Source organism: Vicugna pacos, chromosome 33 (genome assembly GCF_048564905.1).
Source record: "Vicugna pacos chromosome 33, VicPac4, whole genome shotgun sequence".
NCBI lineage: Eukaryota > Metazoa > Chordata > Mammalia > Artiodactyla > Camelidae > Vicugna > Vicugna pacos.
Window position 1 is genome coordinate 4,006,891 of NC_133019.1, and position 22,100 is coordinate 4,028,990.

General features: G+C 46.3%; 1 protein-coding gene and 1 long non-coding RNA gene across 8 annotated transcripts in view; one reads left to right on the forward strand and one right to left on the reverse strand.

Moving 5' to 3' along the window:
• ARHGAP32 (Rho GTPase activating protein 32) overlaps positions 1-18,943 on the forward strand; it is a 170,935-nt gene extending 151,992 nt beyond the window's left edge. For all 7 annotated transcript variants that reach the window (XM_072954129.1, XM_072954126.1, XM_072954128.1 and 4 more), the window contains 11 exons: positions 853-955; positions 2,439-2,583; positions 3,018-3,100; positions 3,866-3,973; positions 4,249-4,394; positions 5,051-5,246; positions 6,774-6,919; positions 9,289-9,360; positions 11,177-12,061; positions 12,746-13,710; positions 15,092-18,943. In XM_072954129.1, coding sequence (XP_072810230.1) covers positions 853-955; positions 2,439-2,583; positions 3,018-3,100; positions 3,866-3,973; positions 4,249-4,394; positions 5,051-5,246; positions 6,774-6,919; positions 9,289-9,360; positions 11,177-12,061; positions 12,746-13,710; positions 15,092-17,326 — 5,084 coding nt within the window. In that variant the 3' untranslated portion in view covers positions 17,327-18,943. The remainder of the gene's footprint in view (positions 1-852; positions 956-2,438; positions 2,584-3,017; positions 3,101-3,865; positions 3,974-4,248; positions 4,395-5,050; positions 5,247-6,773; positions 6,920-9,288; positions 9,361-11,176; positions 12,062-12,745; positions 13,711-15,091) is intronic.
• Positions 10,718-15,251, reverse strand: LOC140691190 (uncharacterized). Its single transcript, XR_012066737.1, has 2 exons — positions 15,079-15,251; positions 10,718-11,837 (listed from the first exon to the last, which is right to left on the reverse strand). It is a non-coding gene; the product is annotated as an uncharacterized lncRNA (long non-coding RNA).
• Positions 18,944-22,100: the final 3,157 nt, after the last annotated feature.

The window sequence follows — 22,100 nt, forward strand, 5'->3', positions numbered from 1 at the left end:
CCAGGACCTCATGCATGCTAAGCATACACTCTACCGCTGAGCTCCACCCTCCCCCTGTTATTGTAAATTTTTGAATGGTTATAAAAATGTTCTATCATAAACTTCCAACGTTCTGTTCTGGACAGTAGACCCAGCATAGCTGCCCGTTTGTGTCACTTGCTCAGAGGCAACCACAGCGCCCTTCTTTTCTTCCTGCTGGTAGGTAGAGTGCCCTTCAAGACGAGCTGGTAATGTTGAGCCAGACGTCAGTAATTTTAATGTAGAGATAGGCGGGAAATTAAAAGATGCCGTTTGCTTGAAATTGCTTTGACCTTTGCATCATGTTGATGCTTTATTTATTGGGTATGATTGGAATTAGCATTAGCTGTGAAAAGATAAAAGAGACTTTTAAAAAGTGAAAAAGCGCAGCACTTAGGGTAGTCAGTGGTTGTGCTGGGATAATTATTTAACTTTGTATATCCGTTTGCTGTGTATGAAGTTCAGCTGAGTAGCTGTAGTTTTACAGATCTGGTGTGGTTTTAGACGTAAGCAGTTCACCTTAGTATTGTAACACGGTCTAAATGAGTCTACGGCGGAAGCTCTTAGAGCAGAGACTGTCCAGTAACATACGAGCTCTTTCAGTGACCTGGGTGTAACGGGATGGGGCCGGTTCGCATTACCCAGGGACCAGTTATCTAGTTTAGGTGTGGAATTAAGTTAATATGCCCTCATCATCTTTTTAAAGTAGATTAATCTTTACCCCTTATAACTTTAACTCACAAACTTTATTTTGCTAAGACATTTGCGTTTTTTGTGACTTTGTTTCTCCTGAATACTCTCAATTTAATCCGTGTCTTCAAAAATTCTCTTCAGTGCCCCAGGTTCTTCAGAGTTGCACAGCGTTCATCGAGAGGTATGGCATCGTGGACGGGATATATCGTCTCTCTGGCGTTGCCTCCAATATCCAGAGACTGCGGTAAAGTCCAACGTAGCATTTTCTCTTATGTCCCTAACTGTGGTTCATTAAAAGGAACCTATTTTTCAAATTAAGCCGCTTATATTGATAACCATCATTTTCAGTAAGATAGTTTAGATGAAGTAGGAAGTAATATCCATATTGTTTGATGTATTTTCCTACATGCCATTTCTTCACTTGTAGTATCAGAAAACCGTGTCCCCTAATCGCTTCAATACTTGTATTTTCTCTTTACAATATTTAAAGATTTTAAAAAATTGGGCTTGTGGACCTGGTTTGGTCTGGGCTCCTGCCTACATCTAGACAGAGCTAAGGGAGCACAGGCCAGCCTCCCACACCCCGCAGGGAAGGCAGTGTTGGCTTCTGCCCCGAGGGGGTGAATCTGTGACACCCATCAGAGACGGAAATGTACATTATAATTATTAATTAATTATTACTAATTAATTATTACTAGTGAACACTGATGAGGGTGAAACGTTTTCCAGTCTCCTTTCACCCGGGTTATGTAGTGTATGTTCAAGTGTGCACAAGTTATGTGCTCTACACCCTCTCCCATGAAAGTCTTAGAGACAGAAGTAATGACCTCCTTTACACCAGCAGTAGAAGTTTTATTTTTGCTTAATCGCTTAGATTCTAGTCTAGTCTTAGTGTGTTATTATCCTTTATTTTTCACAGAGATGCAAGGTAATTGCCCTTGTTCTATAAGGATTTTAATATTCTAATTGGCCACTGAATTCATCTCTGTTTTCAGGAATACATGTTTGGAAAATACTTAAATTGATTCTTATACTAAAGACAGTTTCAGTCTTTGGTTTCAGATGCAGCAAATCTCATATTCAGATTGTCCACATACCTGAGTCCTCTAGGTTGATAAGCAGCCTCATGTCTGTAGATTAATATTAATCAACCTGGAGGGTAAGCTTACTGTGCCTGAGTGTTCTGACCACAGCGTTTATTTCACTCACTTTAATGCTGCAGATTTTACTTCCTAATAAAATGTGGCGTTGGCTGAGATTTGCTTTGTATTGTTTCTGGCTTCCTTATCCTCCTTCAGTAAAGCATTCCTGAACTATACGTCTTGTATCTGAGGAATTTCTGCACATAGTTGTTCATGGACAAATTGCCATTCAACTCAAGTTTTCAGAACTGCCAGAATATTGGGTATTTAAACTATTAGGAATTAAAAGTCCTGTTTTCAGATCTGTGTGGTAAAAGCTGTACTTTCACGTACATTTTGGAAATTTCTGTCTGTTTTAATTTAAAGCTCTGCCCTTAATTTCCACTTAGAAAAACACTTGTCTCACGATCAGACACTGTGGATGGTGAAGTCCAAATATAACTTACATGAAATACAGGCATTCGAAGAAAACATTGACTCACTGAGGTAGAGGCTAATACTTTGGGCCTTTCCTTCCTGTTTTAAACTCATATTTGCTTTTCTTTAAAAAATTTTTTTTTGTTGTCTGTCTTCTGTCTTTGTTAGCCATGAATTTGACTCTGAACATGTTCCCGACCTGACAAAAGAACCCTACGTTCAGGACATCCATTCCGTGGGCTCCCTGTGTAAGCTCTATTTCCGGGAGCTCCCAAACCCTCTGCTCACCTACCAGCTGTATGAGAAGTTTTCTGTGAGTACCAGTCACTTTTAAGTCAAATTCTGCTTGGAGTTTTGCTGTGGTTTTGTTCAATACGTGTAAAGATGAGTTTGGTCATATAAGAAACAGTTCTCTGAGTAAAAACATTCCTGTGAAACAGAACAAAACAGCGCTTGCTAGCTAGACATAGTCTCCACTGTTTTCACATCTTCATTCTTTCATTTCTGACTTTGAGCCACAGTCTTATAACCCTTGATGCTGGTTATCATAAAGTTTCAAAAATACTATTTTTGATAGATTTCAATGTCCACGCTCTGTTTACTTCTTGATACTACATTATGTTTCCCTATCCATTCGGCATCAAAGAGTAAAGTCAGTTAATCTCAAAGTGAAACTGAATTGTAAGTGAAGAACTTGCATTTTTACCAACAAAGCCTGCTAGTCATTCCGCGTTATGGTCGTTCCAGGATGCTGTTTCAGCAGCAACAGATGAAGAAAGGCTGATAAAAATCCACGATGTCATCCAGCAGCTCCCCCCTCCACACTACAGGTAGGCGGCACGTTGTGAATACCAGCCTAACGCGGAAGTCAGTTGTGTGGAGGTGGGTTTTTTTCCCCTTGGGGTTTCTGACTGTTTAAATTTCCTTGGAGTTCCAACCATTTAAACTTCTGTTTTTTCTATACATTTATAGTTATTTGCCTCTGTATCCCTGGGGTCTGGCACAGTGCTTGACATTCATCAAGCCCTAAATAAATATTGAATGAATGTATGCATGGATGAACAAATGGGGAGTTGACTGAACCTGTGTGCACATCTGTTTGCTGAGACACAGAAATTGCAGAAGGTGCTGGGCGGGTTTGGGTTAGGGTTAGGGTTAGGTGTCCTTGAAATTGGTTGTCTAACATCCAGGAGCAAATGTTCCAGAGCTTTCTGCAAAACTAAGGCTGTTTTTTTCTGAGCCAGTCCTGCCAGAAACTTCCATTTCTTACTGCATCTGCCTTGGACTTTCTTCCCTTCCTGTTCTATAGATGGAATTGCTGTATATAAAGTTCAGAATTAATAACAGGCTTTTTTTCCCTGAGTATTCTGTAGATGGAATTACTGTACATAAACTGTAGAATTAATAATATTTTGGCAGTTCTGTAGTGATAGTAACATTCAAACCTAATAGGCAGCAAAAAGAATTTGCTGGGGTTTATATGGCTTCTTTTTCCATTTTGCTGTTGGAAACTTAAAAATCAGTAGTGGGGCTTTTACGCTCTGTCCTGCTACCTGATGTTTCTTTTTGTTAATATGTTGCATTTCATTTTCCAGAACACTGGAGTTCCTAATGAGACACTTGTCTCTTCTAGCTGACTATTGTTCCATCACAAATATGCATGCAAAAAACCTAGCAATTGTTTGGGCTCCAAACCTGCTAAGGTAAGTTACATTTGACTTATGACTTGAAGTAGAACCAGTCATCTTAAATAAAGGTCTAGTTCGTCAGTGTTTGTTAAGGATAATTTTTAAAAGTGAAACTAACCTGTTATTTTTATGAGCATCTCCCTTAAGCAGGCAGTCGGGGTTCAGCCACAGCGCTGTGGAAGTGTGATTTCCTCCTGTGGGTGTCTGTGATTTGCACATAAACAAAAAAATAATCCTCTTTAATTTGGCTATTGGGGGACTTTCTGATGGTAATGCTGTTTACCCCACAGATCAAAACAGATAGAATCTGCCTGCTTCAGTGGAACAGCGGCTTTCATGGAAGTGAGAATTCAGTCTGTGGTTGTTGAGTTCATCCTCAATCACGTCGACGTCCTCTTCAGCGGGAGAATCAGTGCAGCCATGCAGGAAGGGGCAGGTGTGGCTCGAGCACACGCTCTTCACTGCCGGAGACGCGTAGTACGACTTCCGAAGGACTGGAAAACTGCGTTTCTTGTCTCAATTTAATAAATCTGACTTTGATAGGAAGTAGATCATTTATGTCTGTTTCCCAAAATGCACAATTTGACAGTTATTTTGTGTGGTCTTAGTGAATACTAAATATTAGACCTATTGTGATTTAAGCTCAGGGCACATTAAAAAACGTATCATGTCATCTGTCATTGATGTGTATAAAGGTGCAATACAGAGCAGCAGTAGAAAAATTCCTTCCCAAGCTAAAAATGCATGCGTGAGACTAGGCCGTGCCTGGTATCTTTCAAGAAAGGAAAATAGTTAAATTACTTAAGGAAGTTTTTATATACATCTACGTGTGTATGTGTATTTATATATATATACACACACATGCACGTCACTGCTAATAACCCTGCATGTCACCTTCTGTTACTCACTTAGTGTAAGGCTCCATTATTTTTGCCATTTAAAAACCGTAATGAAGAAGATTTAAAACAACAGACAGGTAGCTATACGGAGGGACAGAGAAGCAGATTGTTGTACACACATGCTCACACATATTTATGTTTTTCTCCCTTTGTCAAAGTTTGACTCTTTACACGGCTTTGTTTTTCTTTCCAGCTTCTCTTTCAAGACCCAAGTCCCTGCTGGTTCCGTCTCCATCCACCAAGCTGCTGACGCTGGAGGAAGCCCAGGCACGAACACAAGCTCAGGTCACCTCCCCAGCTGTGAGTGAAAATAAATACATCGAAGTGGGAGAGGGGCCCGCCGCCCTTCAGGGGAGGTTCCACACCGTAATCGAGTTCCCGCTTGAAAGGTAAGTTGCACACAGTCCTCCTTCAAAATCTGCGTCTCGCGGCTACATGCTATCTCTTTTACTTTTGCTGCTGTATTTTAGTATTACTGTATTGATTCTGGGCCAGTCCCTGAAAAACCTGTTCATTCGACTGTGGATGTGACTTCATAGGGAGTGATATGAATGACTCTCAAAACGCGTTGCGTCATGTCGTTGTAAAGAAGAGGGAGGTCAGCTGTACAGGGAAAACTGTTAGGAAAAAATGATATGCTTCCACTGGGTGGGGTGTGATTTTCTCTCTGAAGTATGTTATTGAGAAATGTGTCTAGAAATAAACTGTTGTGACAGCTTATTCAGAAAGTGATGCAAGGATAGCGGCTTGGTTGCTGTTGGTTCTCGTTAAGTTTGGAGCAGACCAGTGCTTCTCCGACCAACAGCTCACTCTTGGGCCCCAGCCCAGACCCCAGGGTCAGAAACTCTGGGGTGGGGCCCAGCAGTCAGTGCTTCGTCACGCCTTGCAGGTGGTTCTGAGGTGTGCCAGCGTGTGAGAAGCACTGCTGCTCCCTCCCTCAGTGTCCTGTCCAGCTCTGATGCTCGGTTTTTCTGTTAAGAAATGGTAATAACAGAGTTTCTGTATCTTCTTTACTAAGTTATCGTGGGAAGGCTAATGTATATGTTCATTTTGGTCTCGGCTGCTGCTTTGGCTGTTACACAAGAATGTCGGGCCTTCACCTTCCTGAACTGGACAGTACAAGTAAAAGCTGAGAATGTATTTCCGTGTTTCCGTATGCCTTTCCAACTTCCTTTCCCCTCCCTTGATTAGCATGGCCCGGCAGTAGAAAGTCAGCACATACTTTTCCTTTGTCATCCTGGGGTTGTCTTCAGCTTCCTGAATTTATAGTTCAGCTCTGTAATTTTCTCAAAAACCTCTTTATAGAGAAGTAGTCAGGAGTGTCAGTGCTGGGCTGCAGGCAGACTGGGTTCCAGCCCCGACGCCAGCATCCACTGGTTTCACAGCGTTAAGGACGTCACTTACGCGTCTCCGGGTCATGGTTTCCCTCAGCTGTGCAAGGAGAGGAGCAGTACCTACCTCCCGTGGTTTTACGTAACTTCAGTGAGATGCTGTCTGTGCAGTTAGTGTGAATCCCAGGCTGTCAGTGTGTTAGTTACTATTTTTAATACTTTTCTTTTTTGACTTAATTCTCATTACTCACACCTAAAATCATTTTCTTCAATTCAGTTCTACTTTCGGAGTTTTAATATTTCCTATCCCCAAATATTCTTATTCTCACTTATTTCACGGACTGTGAGGTTAGATCTAAATATGAAAATCTGTGTAAGAATCACCTTTGCGAAACTGTCACACATTTCATTCTCGTTTCTTTCGCTGTGCAGCTCAGCCACACGGGGTAGCGCGTGCCCTGTGGAAGGTGGCTGTTTGCGCTTCAGCTGTGCCCCCCAGGCTCTTGAGTTCTATCACTTGTTGATTTTCCATTAGTAAAGGTAGCCCCTTGGATACCTTAATACAGGTTATTTTCTCTCTCATAGGAGGAGGCCTCAAAATAAAATGAAAAAGTCTCCCGTGGGCAGCTGGCGTTCCTTTTTCAACTTGGGGAAATCGTCATCTGTTTCTAAAAGGAAGCTGCAGCGCAACGAGAGCGAGCCTTCCGAGATGAAGGCCGCGGCTCTGAAAGGTCAGCTCCTCCCCGCGGTGCTGCAGCGGGGCGGGCCGCCGGGGGGCGCGCTCCTGTCCTGTGGCTGGCGGGGTGGACCACCGCAGGGTGGACCACCGCGGGGTGCGCTCCTGTCCTGTCCCGTCGCCGGCGGGGCGGGCCGCCAGGGGCGCGCTCCTGCCCTGTGGCCGGGCTCTCTCACTCCGGGCACAGACTCAGCACGCTGTTGTGACAGGCCTCACAGGATATGTCCCAATTGTGTTGCTACATTTAAATTGTCTCCTTTTACTAATTCTTTATCCCCAAGTATATATTATGTATAAATGTGTAGAAGTACCCAATTTCTCATGGAAACTATACAGGTTACATGTAGTGTAAATGTGCTTAAAAAGTCACAACGTATCCTAATCTAGTTTGCATATGGTTGGTAATAAAAAATAACTGCTGTGGTGTTTTACATTTATTAATCTGTATTTTTACAGATTTAAAAAATGACAAAATTATGTTTCAACATGCTTGAAAAGTTTGTAACTCTTACAACCAAAGGAGGTATCTTTTTACTAGATGATTCATTGATGAGAGTGTCGCAGAGAAATCTATCACTGTGTTGTTGAAAGGGCTACTCTTTTAAAAATCATTCAAGTTCTGAATCTAGGAAGGACAGTAGTGTTTACTTCTTAGGTAATGTTAGAAATACAGCGTTCAGTTCATTTCATTCATCACTGATACCATTTGCAATCATGCACTAAGCATGCGCTCAGTATTTTGATAGCAGCCTCTGCGGATAGAAAGACACTGCCCTGCCTTCCGTGTCTCACTTGGGAAGTCATACGTGTAAGGAGATTAATTTCATGCAGAATCATAGCTATTGAAATAGAGGTTTATGCGAGGTAATTTTGGCAGGAATTGTCATTTCACCAGGGGAGAGGGGCCGATGGTCAGAGAGTAGAACCTGTGACTTAGGTTTTGAAGCGTGAGTACCAGTCACCTGATCAGCAAGGGACTGAGAAAGGGATTTCAGGAAATGGCAGCAGAGTGTGCTGGTCTGTGAAGCAGTGAGCAGTAAAGAGCTTGGCTGGGGAGGATGGTACAGAAAGAGATTCAGCTTGTTAGGGGCCACGTGTGCTTGTCAGAGGGTAGGGAGTAGACGTAACAGGGTAAGACTGGCGGCTGGACAGAAAATTAGCTGTACAGGCAAGAAACAATGAGCAGTGGCCGTGGGAGTGGGAAATAGATTTGAGAGGCATCTAGGAAGCAGAATCCAGAGGTCTAGGTGACCAAGTGATTGTGAAGGATGAGAGAAAAAAAAAGATAACTTTCATGTTTTGATTCAGTGGTAAGGGAGATGGTGGTGCCATTATCCCTGTGGGGAGTAGCAGTTTGGGGAAGAAAAACAGCATGTTGTCTGTGGACACAGCGAGCTGGACTTGCCCGAGAGGTGAGGGGTATTGTGGGTCTGGAATTCAGCAGAGGGATTTAATTTCACTAGAAATACAGATCTGAAAGTCATCAACAAACATCTAAGGGTGGAAGCTCTAGAGGTATATTTTAAGGCCTTGGGAGAGCCCGTTGAGAGAGAGAAGTGGGTTGGGGGCTGAATATCCTGGAGAAAAGCAGCGTTTAAAGGATGGAGCAGGCAGAGCTGTCAGGAAAGGAGAGCGGTGAGAAAACGGTGCTCCGGCAGGGAAGCAGAGAGCTGAGCACCTGCACCAGAGGTACCTGTCAGCTGCTCAGAGTGCTGTCAAGAGGTTGAAAGAGGATGGAGATACTTAACAAATAAGATCCAACAAATGTAATTAATTAAAGGACCTGTGTTAGTTTCCTAGGACTGCCGAAACAAATTGCCACAAGTTGAGTGGCTTAAAGCAATAGAACTTTGCTTCCTCACAGTTCGAGAGGTTAAAGACTGAAATCAGGGTGTCAGCAGGGCTGCGTTCTCTCCAAAGGATCCAGGAAGAGTCCCTCCTTGGCTCTTCCGGCCTCTGGTGGCGCCACTCTGGTCTCTGCCCCCGTCTTGACGGGACTTCTCTCCTCTGTCTGCCTGCAGCCTCTCTCTCAAAGGATCCCAGCCATTGGACTCAGGGCTCACCCTAAATCGAGCATGAGATCATCTCAAGATATACTGGTCTTCAAGACATATAAAAGGAAGTTTTAAAATTCATCTCTATTCCCAATTTCATAATCCTTTAGAAGAGAGATTTTTCACATAGGAAACCACTTGGGAACAGTACAACATACATAATAGGATGCAAAACTGAATATGATCGTAAAAGTATTACCACACTCGGAACTTTAAATATGGATAAAGACACCACTACACTACATAGTTTCATTTCACTACGTAGGTCGCAGTGGATAAAACTTCACGGTGTTCGGTTTTGTTTCTTTAGGTGGCAGAGCAGAAGGGACCCTCCGTTCAGCTAAGAGTGAAGAGTCTCTTACTTCCCTCCACGCAGTCGACGGTAAGAATGAAGCCTCAGTCGTTTTATTCTGGAATATATTTCATAAAAGAACATAACAGTTGAGAATATTGTATAAATATATGCTTCATGAATAGGCTATAGACTATAATTTCCTAGAAACCCGAGTGTCTATTTAGTATTGTCCATTGATGTTGCAAAATGGTACCAGTCTTTAATTTCTTCACTTTTGACTTGATTGCTATTCAGTTTATGTAAAACTAGGTGAAGTGTTTTAAGTTAACCGTTTGTATTTATTAATGTCCAGTGACAAATGGTGTTAGTAGCTTTTCTTTCTCTAAATTTCGTAAGAACACAGTGCTTGTTACAAAGTATGAAATGAAACAGTTTTGATGTTAGGACCAGTAGTCTTGTCTTGCAGATGGCTTAACCTGATGCTAAATTACATATATCGCGCTGACTAGAGGCAGTTCTCACTATTTGAGGATGATTAGTACCAGGATAAGGCAACTAAAGTGAATCTGCCTCAAATGGGGACCAGAATTTCATGGTAAATAGTACCAAAATGTTTGATTGCAACTTGAAGAACAATTATGAAATACATTTTTTAGCTTCCATTTAGCAAAAGTCGGGCTATAGTTGCAACTCTGTACTAATTTTTAGAGTGAACAAAAGATTACTTCAGTGTTGACCTGGAAGGAGATAGAACCTTTTTGGCGAAACCGTGTAGTAGCGGGTAGGACAGCCTTCACGTTGTGCGTGGCTGGTGCAGCGGGCTGGCGAGCGGGCCTCTTACAGACGCAGTCAGCAGCTGCGCTGGTTCCCAAGGGCTTTTCTCAGCCCCTTGGCATGCAGATCATGCTCTTTTGATTCCTGGGGTGCCTCCTCCTGGTCAACTTTCTCATCCTCATTTGTTATTTCTAACCGCAGGTCCTCAGTGACCAGTGGCTCTGCTCAGGGTTCAAGAAGTCCTCTCATTTCACTTCAGTCGAGTGTCTGACATCTTACTGGTTTTCTGAGATTTTCCATTTCACTGTTGTTAAGAGAATGGGTCTCAAAAATGGGGGAGTGGGCTGGTTAGATGCTTGTATTAAGCAGAAAATAATATTTGAGTAGAAATTAATTTTATAAGAGGTCAACACATTAGTCAATGTTTTTGTGTTAAGACACTGTCTGTCTCTTTATAGTACATTTTCACTTTGGCAATTCTAATAATTGTAATAGAATGCTGAGACAGAGGACTTCTTTTACCAGTTGGATTTTTAACAATATCACAAAATCATCTAATAGTCTACATTCTTAAGGCCTCTGCCTGAGAAACTTAAAGCCTATTCTTGTTAAGGAAAAAAAAAATAAAAACTAAGTATCAGAAAGGAATTCTTTAGTAAATATATGTAAATACTTTATGAGATTGTAGAGAGTTTAATTGAGAAGTTCAATTTTATAGAAATTTAGGTGTTAGGAGGATTTTTCCCCACCAAAAAAAAAAAGAAAGAAAGAAACCCTTTTGCTGTTGTATATCCAAAGTATTGCTCAAAGTGATTAGTTCGGCCTCACAAGCCACGTGTGAGGCCAGTGAGAAAATAAGACAAAAAGAAATGAAGAGCTTGCCCGAAGTCACAACAAGTCAGTGCTGAACTACTAGCAGGATCTAGGGGTTCTGAGCCCCTTTTCCCCTCCCTCTGATGGTGTCAAACCGTCTGTTATGTGTCGCTTGCTTTGGGGGTTCCATCTGTGCGCCCCAAGAGACAGTTGCATCCTCTTGCTCTGTAGTGCGTTACTGCTGCACTGAGTAGGCGACTCATGGTGCATGGGCCCTGTGGCGTTCACACTTTGATGTTGTTGCCACGTTTACCAGGTGATTCCAAGCTCTTCCGACCCAGACGGCCCAGATCGAGCAGCGATGCGCTGAGTGCCTCTTTCAATGGAGAAATGCTGGGGAACCGCTGCAATTCCTACGACAATCTCCCCCACGACAATGAGAGCGAGGAGGAAGTCGGGCTGCTGCATGTCCCAGCCCTCCTGTCTCCCCATTCAGCTGAGGATGTCGATTTGAGCCCACCAGACATTGGAGTAGCCAGCCTGGATTTTGACCCGATGTCATTTCAGTGCAGTCCTCCTAAGGCCGAGTCTGAGTGTCTGGAGGGTGGTGCTTCCTTTTTCGATTCATTGGGATACTCCAAGGACAGACAGAGTACCAACAACAAGGACTCAGAGGCGGGTGGCAGCCAGTCTCAGACTCCGGGAAGCGCTGCCAGTTCTGAACCTGTCTCTCCTGTTCAGGAGAAACTGAGTCCTTTCTTTACGCTGGACTTGAGCCCAACCGAAGAGAAGCCATCTAAGGCATCCTCGTTCACGGAGAAGGTCGTCTACGCTTTCTCTCCAAAGATTGGCCGGAAATTAAGCAGATCGCCCTCTATGAACATATCTGAGCCAATCTCAGTGACCCTTCCCGCTCGGGTGTCAGAAGTCATCGGTACAGCCTCAAACACGGCAGCTCAGGACGCACCTTCTCCAACCTGGAACAAAAGTGTCGAAGAAAGTGATGTTATAAACAGACCCCCCACCCAGGTAGTAAAGCTGAAAGCAAGTGAGAGAGAGGCCCAAGAAGGATGTGAGTCTGCGGCCCAGCCCCTGGGCCAGGTGGCGGCCACCGGTATGGAGTCGCCAGGGAAGGAGGAGGAGCCTGCCTCTGCCTCAAGCGGTCAGAGTAAGGCTGTGCCTCCTGGACAGACTCAGACAGGTACCGTGTGTTTTCCTCTGTTCTTCTTGTGAGCTAGCAGGGACCTTCAGTCTTGTGTGCCATCTGTGCCTTTTAAGAGAGAAGTTGACTCCACAGCTAGCCTTTAATCAGACAGAGTGGTTTTCTAGGTGGTGCTGAAGGCTCCAAATCCTAAGTTAAAATCAGTCAAACAGAAATCCCCCAAAGGGCCAGTGGTCCTGCTTCACGTCTTCGTAACATCCCCTTATCTCCTTGGACAGTCAGAATTCATGGATAATTTTCGCACAGTTTCGTAGCTCTTGATTCTGTTCTTTCTTCTGATAAAATATCTATATTATAGCCTTAACAAGTTAACCAGCCAGCCTACACCATCAAATGTAGAAGCTATTCTTAATAAACTGCCTGCAAGCACTTGAAGCTTGTTTTCTAAGCAGTCCTTTCTGAGCCCCCTGAGAGACCTGCTTCACCCCATCTCTTTAGCAATCCAAGAGGGGATTGCGGTTTAAACACTCTTGTTTTAGTTTTGCTTCCGAACCAGATGTGTTTTCTACAGCATTTGCATGTGGGATAGAAGATTGTGGATTGCCGATCTGAAATATGGAAGGCACCTGTTTTTAGTGATCAGATGGGGAGTGTTTGGCTTTCCGTGCAGGATAACACAAGCTACCTTTTCACTCTCATTTTTTTTCCCCGATTTCCCACCAGGAGCAGATAACCATGACCCTCCTCAGGATCCCGTTCCTGTAAGTTCAGTCTCTCTTATCCCACCACCACCGCCTCCGAAGAACGTTGCCCGCTTGTTGGCGCTAGCGTTAGCCGAGTCTGCGCAGCAAGCCTCCGCCCAGCCCCCGAGGAGACCAGGGCCACTCCAGGGTGCCTGTACAAGTTACGGAGGCCTGGCAGTGGCCGCAGCTGAAGACGGGCTGCCTGCTTCCCACTCCAGTGTCACTGCAGATAGAGCCTTCTTCCAGACTGACATGCCCACAGAGCAGCCCCACCTCCAGGATGGTGACCAGCCAGCACCAGGTGCAGCAGCTGTCGGGGATTACACCCACTCCTGTGCCACGGAGTCTGGGGGGCAGCCCCACCCAGCAGACTTCCCAGGCAGTCAGCCACATCGAATTTATTTATCTGGGGACCCAGAAAAGGCCGGAGCCACTTCAGTTCCCTTAACAGACTCTAAATCTGATGATCACCTAAGTTTCCCTGAAGACCAGTCTGCGAAGACCAGTGTTCTGACTGTCTCCTTTGTGGATCAGGACCGGTCTCAGCCTCGTCTCTACAGTGGGGAGCAGCCTTCTTCTTATCTTGGTGCAAGTGTGGATAAGCCCCATCACCCTTTAGAACTTGCAGACAAATCGTCCACACCTTCTAATTTGCCCAGAGACAAAGTCTACCCTCCGCCTGGGTCCCCTGAAGAGGACACCAGCACAGCCCCCGTGGCTTATGTGACGACTGTTCCGACAGCAGCCGAGATGAGCGCCAGGGAAGCCGGCTGGGATGTGGTCGAACAGCCCAGCGCAGTGGATTTTGCAGTCGCCACCCTCCAGCGCACTCACAGAACTAGCCGTCCCCTTCCACTGCCTCCTTCCCAGAGAGCCACAGAGCAGCTGCCAGGCCCGGGGCAGGGACAGGCAGCAGCCAGCGTGGGAGTTCACAATCCGCACAAGGTAAGAAGGGGAGGCAGTCAGTGAGATGAAGTGGGCTTTTCCCGAAGGTACCTCGCTTTCCAGCAGGGGATGTTGTTACTTTGAGTAGCTCTGACATGTTTTTAGTCCCGTGGCAGGTTTCCACGAAGCATTTCCCATTTGAGGTTGGGATCTGCCTTTATCTTGATGCTGGGTTGTTTTTTTTTTTTCTGAAAAAGGAGCACTTACTCGATGGCTCTGGTTTAACTATACCTGCTGCCTTTAGTTCCTAAAGTGTGGGTCGTGTCCTCACAGACATACAAAGAGACTGTGATCACACACGTCCAGCTGGGCTGCAGGTGTCGGGCTGCAGGGTTTTTCTCCGCTCCATCACTGACTCACTGTGACTCTGGGGCAAGTCATCTTAGCATCTCTGCCAGTGGTTCACGTCTGCCTGACGGAAGTGCTTTATTCTCAGGACATTTGTGAGACGTTCTGCCTTATAGACGTTTTAGAAATGTCAGAGGTCACAGTGTTTTAGGACTTCTTATTTTCTCAACATGAACCAGCAGATTGTTCTGTAATTAAGCACTTGTACCGATGAGTGAATGTTAAATGCAAAATATTAAGGTTTCTTCCTAATTTTCTCATGTTTTAAAAAAGTGCCCAGGAGGAGAGGGTATAGCTCAGTGGCAGAGCGCATGCTTAGCAGGCACAAGGTCCTGGGTTCAATCCCCAGTACCTCCATTAAAAAAAAAATGCCCCAGGTTTTTTGTGGTCACCTTGAACTAAAAGGATTTCAATACCTAATCTTTTGGGGAGGATGCTATTTCTAGCAACTGCTTCTCAAGGAGAGAGTATTTGCAGTGAGGACCACGTTTGGCCTCTGCTGCCACTGGCCAGGCTGACGTAGAGGCGGGAGGGAGACAGTGGCCGCATCCTTGGACCAGTCCCTTCACTGTCCTTCTGGAGGTCAGGGGGCTTAAAACTGCCCATTGTGGGCAGCTGTGAGTCACTCCACATACTTTTCCAGATAGAATCAACTCTGTTTCCTTAGCAAAATGTTCTTGGCGTTGAGACTGAGCTGGACAGATAGACTGGGTATGTATTTTTAAGCCTGACTGTTACTTGACCAAACTTTTGTTTTGGTCTGCACATTGACATAACGTCACAGGCAGCCTCCTCTCATATGTAAAGCCTGTCATAAATTAGAACAGTTCTCCAGAGATGGTGACAGCTGCTATACCAGGTGGCAGTGGGGACAGATCAGCCTCTGTCCTGTTTAATATGACCACGTAGCTTGGGGAAATTTCAAGCTGCTACCCAAATAGACTCAACTTGTGAGTTATAAACTTTTAATAGTGTTTGAGTCCGTAGAGGGGAGCATGAAAAACAAACTCGTAATATTACCGTCTTTCACTAGGTTCCAGGAGTAGTTCCAGCTCTGGAGAGGCCGCCTGAACCCAGGGCCGCGGGCGACCCTGCGCCCGTCCTCGCCAGCGATGGCACCGCCGCGCAGTGTCCCGCCGCGACCCCTGCCCTCCAGCCCGGCCTTCCCGAGAAGGTGCGGGAAGGGGCCCGGGCCCCGCCGCTGCCCCTGCGCGCCGAGCCGGCCCCCGTGCACCCCGCCTGCGGCTTCCCCGGCCCGGCCCCCCCCGCCAGGGCCGCGGACGGCAAGATCGCCGCCGCCGCGCACTGCATCGGCGCGGACGCGGCCTGCGGTCCCGGTCCCCACGCCTTCGCCGGCGCGGCCCCCGCCTCTGTGGACGACGACGTTTTGCCGTTACCGCTCCCTGTCCCGCAGCCGAAGCACGCCTCTCAGAGAACTGCTTACTCCGCCTTTGCTAGGCCTGATGTCAGCACCGAACCCTTCAGTCTGGAAAACTGTTTGCATTTCAACGTGACTCCCAACTGCCAGTACCGCCCCCAGAGCGTCCCTCCGCATCACAGTAAAGTGGAGCCGCACCCGGCGTTCGCCTCCAGGTCAGAGCCGCCAGCCTCCGTGGGCCCGCGCTACAACACGTACGTGGCCCCGGGGAGAAACGCGTCTGGACACCACTGGAAGCCGTGCGGCCGGGCGGAGTACGTGTCCTCCCTGGGCGCCGCTGTGAGGGGCGGCTGCTACCCCGAAGACGCGCCGCCGCACCCCACCATCCGCAGGGTGCAGTCTCTCCACGCCCCTCCGTCCTCCGTGATCCGCTCTGTCCCCATCTCCCGGACGGAGGTGCCCCCGGACGAGGAGCCGGCCTTCTGCCCGAGGCCCCTGCACCAGTACAAGCCGTGCCCGCCCCCGCAGGCCCGCCCCGACTACCACGTCACGCAGCTGCAGCCCTACTTCGAGAACGGCCGCGTGCACTACCGCTACAGCCCGTACTCCGGCGCCGCCGGCGCCCTGTGCGACCTGGACGCCTGCGGCGCCCTGCCGCTGCGGCCGCTGCACCGCCTGCCCGGCCGCGACCTGGCCTTCTGCAACCCGCGGCTGCAGGGGAAGAGCGTGCTCGGCTACGCCGGGCTGCCTCCGCGCCCCCGGGCCGGCGCCCCCGGCTATTTCTCTGCCAATGAGCACAGTGTGGTCAGCATGCCGCCAGTGGCTGACGTCAAGCACAGCTACACCTCGTGGGATCTTGAGGACATGGAGAAGTACCGCGTGCAGTCCATCCGGAGGGAGAGCCGCGCTCGGCAGAAGGTGAAAGGGCCCGTCGTGTCCCAGTACGACAACATGGCCCCGGCCGCGCAGGACGACCTCGGCGGGATCTATGTCATCCACCTGCGAAGTAAATCCGATCCTGGGAAAACTGGACTTCTCTCCGTGGCAGAAGGAAAGGAGGGGCGGCACGCAGTCAAGGCCGTCAGCCCCGAGGGAGAGGACCGCTTCTACCGGAAGCACGCGGAGCCGGAGCTGGACAGAGCCCACCAGCACGGAGCGTACGGCGGCGGGCAGCCCGAGAAGCCCTGCCTCCCGCAGAAGCAGAGCAGCCTCAGGAACAGGAAGCTTCACGACATGGGCTGTGGTCTCCCCGAGCACAGGGGCCACCAGGAAGCAAGCCATAGGCAGTTGTGTGAATCAAAACATGGGCCGCCTTACCCGCAGGGGGCCGGCCCGCTAGATTATGGGCCCCAGGGGATTCCAGACGCGTCTGAGCCAGTCAGCTACCATAACTCTGGAGGGATTTACGTTCCATCGGGGCAGGAATCTTTAAGACTGAACCACAAAGAGGTGAGGCTCTCCAAGGAGCTGGAGAGGCCTCGAGCTAGGCAGCCTCCTGCCCCAGAGAAACACTCCAGAGACGGCTACAAGGAGGAGGAACACCTCGCTCCGTCAGTCGTCCCACCCCCTAAACCAGAGCGGAGTCATAGCCTGAAACTCCACCACGCCCAGAGCGTGGAGAGGGACGCTGGCGTGCTGTACCAGTACCAGCCACACGGCAAGCGCCAGGGCGGCGTGACCGTGGTGCCCCAGTATGACAACCTGGAGGGCTACCACTCCCCGCCCCAGCTCCAGCGAGGGGGCTTCGGAGCGGCAGCGCTGGGGGTGTACGTGCCCCCCGGCTTTGCCCACCCGCAGAGCAGGACCTACGCCACGGCTCTGGGCCAGGGCGCCTTCCTGCCCGCAGAGCTGGCCCTGCAGCACCCCGAGACGCAGATCCACGCAGAGTGAGCCTCTGGGGGCAACAGAGTTGAAGCAGCCTCTGCTGGACAGTGGACTGTTCTATTTTTTTCAGTAACCAAACATTTAAAAAAAATTAAAAAAAAAAAGCTCCAAACCCCCTGACCACATTAAAAAATAATAAAAAATAAAGCTTCTTTTCCCCCTTCCCTGCTTCATCACCACCTCTTCCATCTATAGACTCTGTCATTTTTTTTGTCATTTAAAAATCTGAACGATTGTAAGCACTGTGTTGAAAACCTAGTAAAGAGATTTGCTACAGGCTGTACTTGCCATATGGGGCTGATGTGTAAGAGCCCGAGGACTGCCTTGCACAAAATTTCAACTTGACTTTGTCCTTCTTAGTGTTTGCTGTATCCTTCAGAGCGGCTGACGTCCGCTTCCCCGAAGGTCTCTGTGTTTTCGGTTGCGGTCCTACTTGCTTTCTCAGTGGCCATGCGCCTGGCCCAGAGTGACACCCGCTCTTCTCACCTCGTTCCCCCATCTGTTTAAGTTACAGTGGAGAAAACTCCTGATCCTTCAGATGAGTCTATCGAACATCTAGCAAATTATAACCAAAAAATTAAAGGAATTAAGACTTTGAGCATTTCATAAAGAGTCATCACAAGGTGTCAGACTATTTAGATCCAGGCTGAATAGGCTCATATCACTGCAAAGGGATCTTTAAGTTAGAATTCAAGAAACTTCTTAGGTGGAAGTCAGTGCACTTCGTTAGCCCCAGAAAACTATCAGTGCTTCTGAGGTGTTGCCTGCCTTCAGTTCTTTTTCCCCTCAGTCATATTTGGTAAATTGTGATCCTAGTGAAATATTTCACACCATTTATTTTCTTAAAGCAACTTTTTTTTTCATTAAAAAAAAAAAACCAGCATGGTTTGACTAGATAAACACATAATTTATCATGATTACAATTTACATGTTAGTTTGTTTCTGAACCAGAGTCCAGGTTTCCTGGAATTCTTAAAGTAGCTACAAATGATCTGTTAGAAAGCTGAGCGTTCCTGCAATAACCACTTAGCACAGCCCGTCTCACCCGCTGGAATTCTGCGCAGTGACCGTTCAGGTCCTAGGGATTAACGTGCTGTTGCTTCACTCTGCCCTCGTGCGATCACAGTCTTACTGTAATTGCCATCCACACCAGCATTTCAGGTACAGTTCTTAGAATGCTGCAGACATGGAAAACGTGTCTGATACCCAGGACTTTATTTTGAAAGTTGCATTCCATTTTCTCAGCCCACTGCACACGTCCTCCAGACTAGAAGGCAGTCCTGCATTTCCAGAATGAGTTGAGATTGTCATGTCATTCCATAAATCTTAATGATACTTGATTTTTATACACTCACATGTTGTAAGTACTCAGTTTGTAGAAGTTACTAGGAGAATTTCATTCCATTTACTGGATGGTTGCTGCTCTGGCTTTTTAAAACTTGGAATTTACTTTCATTTAGAGCAGAGAAAAATCTTTTAAGAGGCTAAATTCATGCTGCTAATACTGCTGTGAAATTGTATAAAGATTAAGATTCATGCCAGTTTTTTTTAATCTAAAAAGTCATGTGATTACATTTTAAGGGTTTATACTTAGAAAAAGAAATAAAAGTTTTAAGAACAACACATCTACTTATATGTGGAAATACTCTATAAGGTTTTCTTTTGTTCCCCCATGATTGATAAGAGAGACTGAATAAAAATGTTGATAGAAACCCTGAAATACCAACATGGAGAAGGCCTGTGGGCCTCTAGATCAGACGCGCAGACCCACCTGGACCAGAGTCACAATGCTGGGGAGCCTGCCAGGACACTTCACCTCGCGCACACGCAGGGAGCCGCTTGCAGGAGTTTGCTGTTTGGTGAATACGCAGCACTAATTTCTTCTCTTACCATGACAGTCTTTTGGCCAGTAGGCACCCCATTGCCCCTCTGAGATAACACAAGCCCCGTAAGCTCTCACCAGCAGCACAGAGAGGAGAAAGGAGCTGGTGTGCCACGGAGATGCAGATGGCTTTAGGGACGGAGAGCCCTGAGGGATGTGGCCGAAGTCTGTCCAGTTTTAACCCTTGTGGATTTGTCATCACACCCCTTGTTTACTCCAGAAACTATAAAGTCTCTTTTAAAAATATGAATGTTAATTCCCTAAAGCAGTCACTTGGTTAATGTCCTGTGTTTAGAAATACCAGGTGAATATTTTGAATGCAGAAAAATGACTCAGATTCCTGGTACTAGTGTGAAACACAGACTTTAGGTAAAGTCTGGAACTGTTTCACTGAGTGTAGATACAGCCTCAGCTTCGGGTTCAATTTATTGGAAGAGCTGTGCCTCTGTCCGTCCCTTTCTAATGCTCTGGGCAGACGGGGGCTGTCAGGCCACTGTGAGCCGAGTAACCGTAGCACCGTCCACTTTGCGTGTGACTCCACAGAGGGAGTAACTGAGAGTCGTGACTCTGAAATTTTCACGTGGAGCATTACAGTCCAGGAAATGGAGCTGCCTTATGCAATGAACTCAGAATTTCATTCTACTGGTATTTTCGTAGCCATGTCTCCAGAGTTGATCTTTTTGGCAAAATTCTGATACCACAGTTTGGTTTGATAGAGATGAATATTTGCTGGATGTCTGGCCAGAGACTTTGCGGACAGCCCCAGAAGTGCCGTCTCCTTGCAGTAAGTTGTGTCCGAGCCTCATGGATAGCACGTATGTGCAGTTCCCTTCTAAGCACGCAAGTCCCTGAGGTTGGTCCCAAAGATAGGTAGGGCCTGCACGTTTTTATAATGGCAAAGCATTTTTTTTTAAATTAGGGTCAGGTTGAAATATTCTGGGACTAGTTCTGTACAAAAGAGGGACCCTTAATGTGAGTGGGGACAGAATATCATACCATATTCAAAGCAGCAATAGAGGCATACAATGTAAATTTGAAATTTGCCCCTTTAGTTAAAAAAGGAGCCTGCAAAGTTCATGTATCTGTTTCCAGCCCTGTCAGTCACCCGTTTGGTTTGCTGGCAAAGTGTCATCTGAGCAGTGTGTCGTAAGGAGTAATAATAATGAAAGCAGAAGTATGTCAGAAAGTTACTTGCAAATGGTTAGAGGCATGTGATTTTTAGTGCTGTGTGCGACAGAATGTCAAGGAATGGTATGTTTTACCTGTGCAAGATAAGCAGTTTGCACAGAAGGTCTTTTTTCCTTTTTGGATTAGTACTGTTAGTGTTCAAAGAATAAAAATGGTTGTTTTACAGTTTAGACTCTAAGGTAGCAAACTCTGATTTTTCAACCATGACCTGCATGAGAGAAGCATCCTAGGAAGTCTTGGGTCATACTTCTGAGGTTTTAACTTTAATTTATATAGTTTTTTTATGTTTTAATATTTTTGTGAACTGGTGTAAATTGTTAATGCATATAAGCTTGTGTATTTTTTGTAAATAGTTTGTGATTTATTTCTTGACCCATATGTAAATATTTATAGAGTCTCATTTCTTCAAAACTTATTTGAAGCTGAGTTGTGGGTTTGGGGTTTTGTTTGTTTCTTTGTTTGTTTCGATTGGGGGTGGGCGGGGAGAGAAGGGGTTTTGTACTCTGATAATCCAGATGGACATACCTTGTGGCTTAAAGCAAATGTCCCACTGAAAGCAATTCAAATATCAACAAAATTATTTCAGGTTAAAACAGACCTCTGTGTATGTGTTTCCTTTTTAATCTAATATGAATTATAACAAAATAGAAGGGGTTGTTGGGGGTACTCAGACCAAAAGATTAGTGTTTCTATGATACATTATTTTACCAGAAGTTATTTTATTTTATTTGAGGGGAGGGGCTTAATGTTTCCTGTGTTTATCTGTCACAGTATGCTGCCTGGCCAAACTCTCCCCAGGTCAAACTGTATCTCTAGGACTGCAGAAACCTCTTGATCTGCACTGGCAAGTTCGAGCAGACCTGCTGCACGCAGGGCTGCCCTAAGGCGTGTGAGCACCATGCATCCGCCGGGCTCCCAGCTGGTCTCCCAGGAGATGGAGTTGGCGTCTTAGGATTCCCCGGAAGGGGATTCTGAATAACAACCATATTTCTAAAGATTCCCACAAAGCATTTTGGACATACTGTGCGCTTTCAGAGTGTACCGGAAAAGAGCCATCTCCTATACACGGCCGCATGTGACAAGCTGATCTGTGGCAAACCCAGATAAGAAAGCACTCAAATGTGACAGCTGCTGCAGGTCCCCCAACTGCCTGACTGGGGTCCAGACGCTCTCCCGTGCCAGAGTTCTTCTCAAAACAAGTGCTTCCATGTCAGCCAGGACTTTTTCAAGATAAAAAACAAAAAAAAAAAAACCTCTATTAAGGTATTGAAATCCTAGTTTTCCTGTTGGGAGTGATCAAGTACAAATCATTCTTCATCCTAAAATATTACGGCATTTCCCTTTTAGTTAGTAATGAGGACAGATGCCTGTTTAGTGAGATGACCCCATCTTTTATATACCTACAACCACACTCCAGACTAGAAGCACGATGGAACATTTCACCCCCAGACTTGAACATGGGTTCCCATGGAAACTGCTCAGATGGGATTAAAGAAAGGAGACATTGGACGTTTGCACTGGGTCTTCAGCTTAGTTTTCTGAGACTCATTTCCATACTATTTCATTACCACGTTTTCTTCATACTGATGAAAATACAGTACCTACCTCTTAAAATACGTATTTATCATGGAGGAGTCAGTGATAAAATCACTGATGGTGTTTGGAATTTCAGTCATTTGTGGTCCTACAGGAATAGGCACACTTTAATGT